The sequence below is a fragment of the Pteropus vampyrus genome, unplaced genomic scaffold, assembly GCF_000151845.1.
Source record: "Pteropus vampyrus isolate Shadow unplaced genomic scaffold, Pvam_2.0 Scaffold245, whole genome shotgun sequence".
Classification (NCBI taxonomy): Eukaryota; Metazoa; Chordata; class Mammalia; order Chiroptera; family Pteropodidae; genus Pteropus; species Pteropus vampyrus.
Genome location: NW_011889026.1, coordinates 846,653 through 852,152, shown reverse-complemented (window position 1 = coordinate 852,152; position 5,500 = coordinate 846,653). Strand labels below are relative to the sequence as shown.

The 5,500-nt window shown below is 59.5% G+C and overlaps 1 protein-coding gene across 8 annotated transcripts in view; it reads right to left on the bottom strand.

The window, feature by feature from the left end:
• ARNT2 (aryl hydrocarbon receptor nuclear translocator 2) overlaps positions 1–5,494 on the bottom strand; it is a 74,759-nt gene extending 69,265 nt beyond the window's left edge. For 6 of the 8 annotated variants that reach the window (XM_023520069.1, XM_023520071.1, XM_023520074.1 and 3 more), the window contains exons 1-3: positions 4,715–5,494; positions 2,777–2,851; positions 10–161 (exon numbers count right to left, since the gene is read on the bottom strand). In XM_023520069.1, the coding sequence (XP_023375837.1) occupies positions 10–161; positions 2,777–2,851; positions 4,715–4,828 (341 nt within the window). In that variant the 5' untranslated portion in view covers positions 4,829–5,494. The remainder of the gene's footprint in view (positions 1–9; positions 162–2,776; positions 2,852–4,714) is intronic. The other 2 variants (XM_023520070.1, XM_023520076.1) reach the window with 2 other exon arrangements.
• Between the last annotated feature and the right edge of the window lie 6 nt (positions 5,495–5,500).

The window sequence follows — 5,500 nt, the reverse complement described above, 5'->3', positions numbered from 1 at the left end:
CGCACGTACTTGACGTTGGTGTTGGTGCAGATGACGTACTCGATCTCGTCTGAGTAGGGGTTCTGGAAGGTGAAGCTGCTGGTGCGGATCAGCAGCCACTCCCGGCTCTTCGTGCGGAATCGGTACATGACCGACAGCACCTGGCCTTTCAGCTTGACCACCTGCGAACACATTCGGAGAAGGACGTCCGCGGGAGGAGGGATGGTGCCAGACGGGCAGAAGGCGGGGCCCGCGGGGGGCCGGTGGGGGCCAGCACCGGGAAGCGGGGAGACAGCACAGGGGCGCGGGGGCCGCCAGCGGAGGGGACCCTCCGTCTACTTCCCCATCCACACACGGCCCTGCAGCTGGCTCACTCTGCCACCAGCACGTGAGAACCCGACCAGCCAACGCCTGTTTCACTTCAGGAGTCTTTAGCTTTTACACATCAGATCACAACAAGTCTAAGTTGGGAGACAGCGTGTTCGCAGGGTCCAGAAAGGGCTCCCGCAGACAGGGGGTTCGGACACACGCTGGACACTAGACGGCGGGTAAGAGTCGCGAGCAGAGCGGTGTGGGACCGGCTCTCCCGGCGGGAGGCACGGCGTGGGCAAACGCTCAGAGGCTGGGAACGGAGGGGCGATGGGGTCGGCGGCACGTGTGAGGCCACAGGCCCTGGGGTCCAGGCCTCGCGGCCAGGCCGGCACACCCACTGTGCTCAGTCCAGGTGCGAGGCTGAGACGCCAGGCCACACAGGCCGGGCCTGCACCCGGCTCGCACGCTGTGCCGGAAGGTGCCGGGACAGAAGCCGCTGGGACCCTCAGGGGCTCCGCGCCCCCGTCTGGCCTCTGGATGAGCCGGGACCGGAGAGGGAATCCAGAGCGAGCTCGGGTTCCGGGCCCTCGGCCCCCGGCCCCCGGCCGGCACCACGCTGCCACCCGCCACACGCAGACCCCTCACGCACTTGGCCTGGGCCGCTCCAGCGCCTGTGTTTCCAGGGTCCAGGGCTGACTCTGAGCTGACATGGCTACTGCCCTGCTTTTACCAAACTAAGCCACTTCTCTTCATCAACATTTGTGCCCCTCCCTGGCCGCCAGTGGCTGGAGCCCAGAGGATACAAGGAGGGGCCCAGGAGGTCCCTACGGCGGCTCGGCCGCTGCCTGCTGCCCACTGCCCCTGTGACCGGCCAGGCTGTGGCTCGCCTCTCACCTGGGGAGGGGGCGCTGCTCACAGAGCAAGCGACACTGGGGCTGGTGATGGGGCGGGGCCAGGTGTAACATGCCTCCCTGTCCTTTTCAAAACCAAGCGGGTTCTGACGGTGTCAGCAGCTTAGAACCGCCACGTGCTGTCTGCTGACTCCCTGCCCCTCCATCCAGCTGGCTGCACAGGCCAGAAGCCGAGACGGCCTCCCCTCTCCGACCTCACTCCCCACCGCCGGCCCCTCAGTGCTCAGTGTGGGTGTGGGGCAGGTGCCTAGAGGGATGCAGGGGACGAGCGTGACGCACAGTCCGGGCTGGAGCCGAGGGAGAGGAGGGGAGGGGAGGCAGTTGAGGGCGGAGCCTTCAGCTCGGCGGCCTGGAGGAGCGGGCCGAAGGGGGAGGACGGACGCGTGCGAGCCGTGGACACCAGGAGCGGAGCGCTCGGGGGGCGCAGCGCAGAGCGTGGGGGGGCAGGCGGGGCCGGAGGAGGTCCGTGCCTGGCGGGTGACGGAGTGCTGGGTCCCCAGGTGCGGACGTGACGCGGCACGACCTGCCACAGCAGGGTCTGCTGTCGCGGGGGTCGGTCCTGGCAGCGCAGGGTGTCGGGGCCCTGCTCCCCGGGCCGAATGGCAAACGCGGTCCCTCGTCCTCTCCCAACCCCACCCGGTCTTTTACTTCCTGGGGCTGGAGCGAGGCGCGGGAGCCCTCCGAGGAAGCCGTTCTCTCTCTCATCCCAGCTGACCTGGGCTAAGGGGGTACCAGGTCCTCAAAAGACCCGAGGAAGTTTACGCGAAAGTGTTTTCCACAGTGCTTGGCGCATAGTAGGTGCAGCGCATAGTAGGTGCTTAATGAACAGCTAACAGTAGCGATGCCCATGAGGCAGTTGTCAGGCTCGCCGAAGTCATCCCCCATTCTCTCTCCCTCCCCATCTGTGCCCAAGGCATCGCTAACCCAGCGCTGTCCCCTCAACTGGCCGCCTCCTTCGCTGCCCACTGCTCCGGCCGTTTCCGGCCTCAGCACCTGTCGCCCGCACCATCGGGACGGCCTCCGACTTGTCTTGTTCCACGTTTGTGTCTCCTCCACGGCTGGGCCGCCACAGTTCTTTTCCAAATACACCGCTTCCCTTAAAATCCTCGAAGGACCCCTCACTTGAACGGGCCAGGAGAGAATTTAAACTCCTCCGCCCGGCGCTGAGGCCCTTCGTACCCTGGCCTCGCCAGCCCCGTTTTGGCCGCCGCCCGCATCCTCCCCACAAGCCGGCCAGAGTCGCTCCGGCCATCAGGGACCACTTGCTCTCCCAAGAGGCCACGTTCGCTTGCACCGCGGGTGCTGCCCCTCAGTCCAGAATGGCCTGCCACTTCCTCCATGCTCGCCTGTTGGGCCCCGTCCCGACTGTCCCCTCCCGTGGGGACCGTTCCGGCGTCCTCCCCCCACCGCGACCCTCCACCCCGTCTCGTGCCCTGCTGCACGGCAGGCCCTGACTGGCGCCTCGGGCGGCGCCCTGTGCCCCGCCTGGCCCGTCGCGGGACTGACAGTGGCCTGCCGACCGCGTCCACGCGCACCCGGGTTCCACGCCTGCTGCCGGCGGGCCCTGGCGGTACCTGCTGAAAGCTCTCGCGCAGATGGCTCTGATCCTCCGAGTGGCAGAATTCCAAAATGTCCTTTCCCAGAAGATCCTGAACAAGGAGAGACGCTTTATCAACCCCTTATGCCGTGTTCTCGTGATGCGCACGCACTGTTCATTCTGTGCCCGTGCACGCATCTCCCCAGCCCACCTCATCACACGGGGGACAGTGGGGGCGGGCGGACTCCCCAGGGCATGACCACGTGGCTGGCCCCGGGCCCTAGCCTAACGCCCTCCGGCATGCTCGGCTCCGGCCTCTCATTGTGCTAAGGCACCAGCTCAGCGGCATCCGAATGCAATTTCACATCTGTTTGCCCCGGAGAGGCAAACTGTAATAAACACACTTTAATAAACACAAAAAGAAAGGAAATGGCAGCATGAAGGCAGATGTGCTGCCCACGAAACCGGAACTGTTTACACGTGGAAACTGTGGCTCTCCCGTGGCTGGAGAATCGCTGTCATCATGAAACAAGGTCCTTGTCAAAAGCCCGTTTCCCATCTACCTTCGCTGGCCGATGCTTTGTTCGAAGGACGTAGCATTAACCCAAAACAAAAGCGTGTTTTCCGATGACGCCAACCTGGAGGGCGGGCCGGCGGCAAGTGTGTGAAATGGCACGAGATCTAAACTGACCCATCGATCAGGCCCCCGATCAGCAGGGGACCGCGATGGGAGCGGACACCATGGAAGGTGCCGGAGGATCAGTGCACCCGGCTGGGGACATATGGCCGCTGAAGGCCACACGGAGTCAGGTTTACGTGCATCCAGAGATGTCGGAACTACACGAACAGTTCCAGGGCTTCACTGTGGACTGTGTGTCTAGTTCTACGACAGACACGCAATTAAAGTACCTGTATCAACGTATCCTGAACTTTCCTCTTCAGAACAAAGATCTTTTTCTTTTTTTGCTTAAATTCTTTTTATTTAAAAAGAATTTTAAATCCGTAGAAAAATTGAAAGGATAGTCTGATAAACACCTGTGTATCCTTTACCTAGATTCAGTAATTGTCAATATTTTGCCACATTTGCGTTTTTCCTCTTTCTTTCCCATATATGTAGATATTAATATACACAAATGAACTGTATAGGAAAATATATAAGCACCCTTCATACCTACACACATATTTAAAATTCCTTGTTGAATCATTTGAAAGTGCGTAGCAGACAGCATGACACCTCCCCCTCCCGAAGCATGTATCTCATAAAAATGACATTCTTACTAAACCATAATGTATCACGTTACACTTTAAAAAAAAAAAACCAATAAAACCATCGCCTGTTCCATGTGCATTTCTTCAACTGCCTCCCAAAAGCCTTTATAGCTATATATGTCTTCAAGCTGAGGACTAATTAGGGCTCCCACGCTGCATACTGTCATTTTATCTCGTTGGTTTATCTTAATCTAGAACAATCCCTCCTGCCTTGCTGTGCTTCTCATAACATAGACTTTTATTTCTTTTTAAAGGTCTGGAACAAAGACTTGAAAATGTGCCACCTGCAAGAGAAGCTCTAAATACATTCGAGAAACAAAGGGGCTAGGGAAAATTAAGCGGACGCCTTTGCTTTAAGACATTTTAGAGTCTTTCATATTAATATGCTTTTTAAGTTTCCAAAGAGATTTCCTGTTTGGTTTTAATAAAAACTAACCCCTTTTCATAGAGCATCTTTCCTGCCGTTTGTGAAAAATCCGGTGGATAAACAGCGTGCCCCGGCAAAGAAACGGAGGGTCACGTGGGGCGGTGCGGTTGCCCATGCCAGCCTTTCCTGCCTGGGAAGGACCCGCCCGTCCAGGCTGGAACGTGGCTTTCTATGTGTGTCCCCCACATCACTGTTGCACTGCATCCCCCACCAATGAGATGAGCACGTTTTCCATTAAGCTAAACCCCCAGCTGCTGCCGTGAGCTCAGGAAGACCGACCTGCGGCTGGTAGCCGATCACGCTGATGCAGCGCGGGTCCACAAACGTGATGACCGCGTCAGAGCTGTGCCGGGACAGGAACTCCGTGGGCACCGACATCCCGCTCATGTCCATGCACACAGGGGAGCTGGTCACCTGGAGCGGGGGAGCCGCGTCGAGGAGGTGTGGCCGGCGTCGGCGAGGGACACGGAACAGAGACAGACAAGGGGCATTAACGTGGACTCCACGTCACAGACCCCTCCACGCCATCGGCACGATGAGTCCACGAGGTTCAAACAGCCCGGGCCACACAGACACACTAGAACGGCGGGCCGCTTTCCTCCCCTTCCTGAGCCTCGGTTTCCTGGTCGGTCGGTGGGGACAATGACACCTGTCTTCTCACAGGGCAGTTGAGACACCGCACCTTGAACCCCAGATCCACGCCCGGCACGAGGCTGGTGCTGGCAAATGCCCACACCCTCTCCTCTGCCCCCCTCCCTCTGCCAGGGGGTCCCAGGAACTGGTCAGAACGTTCGGAAAGTCAAAACTCGTGGACCAAATCTGCCCAAGTAGTTTCTCTTCAGCCCTCTGCGAGGGATAATCAGTGTTTGACACACGTGAATGAAACTGCCTTTTCATCTGTCCGAGCTCGGTGAGACCGGGGCGTGGGAGGCTCCCGCTCTCTGCTCTGTCGTCTACGGCTCCCTGGTCGGGAGGCACCCAAGGCCACAGGGAGAGCGAGGAGCCCAGGGCACATGAGTCACGGGCCTGAAACGCGTTATTCGGCATAGTTGGTGCTTTCACAAG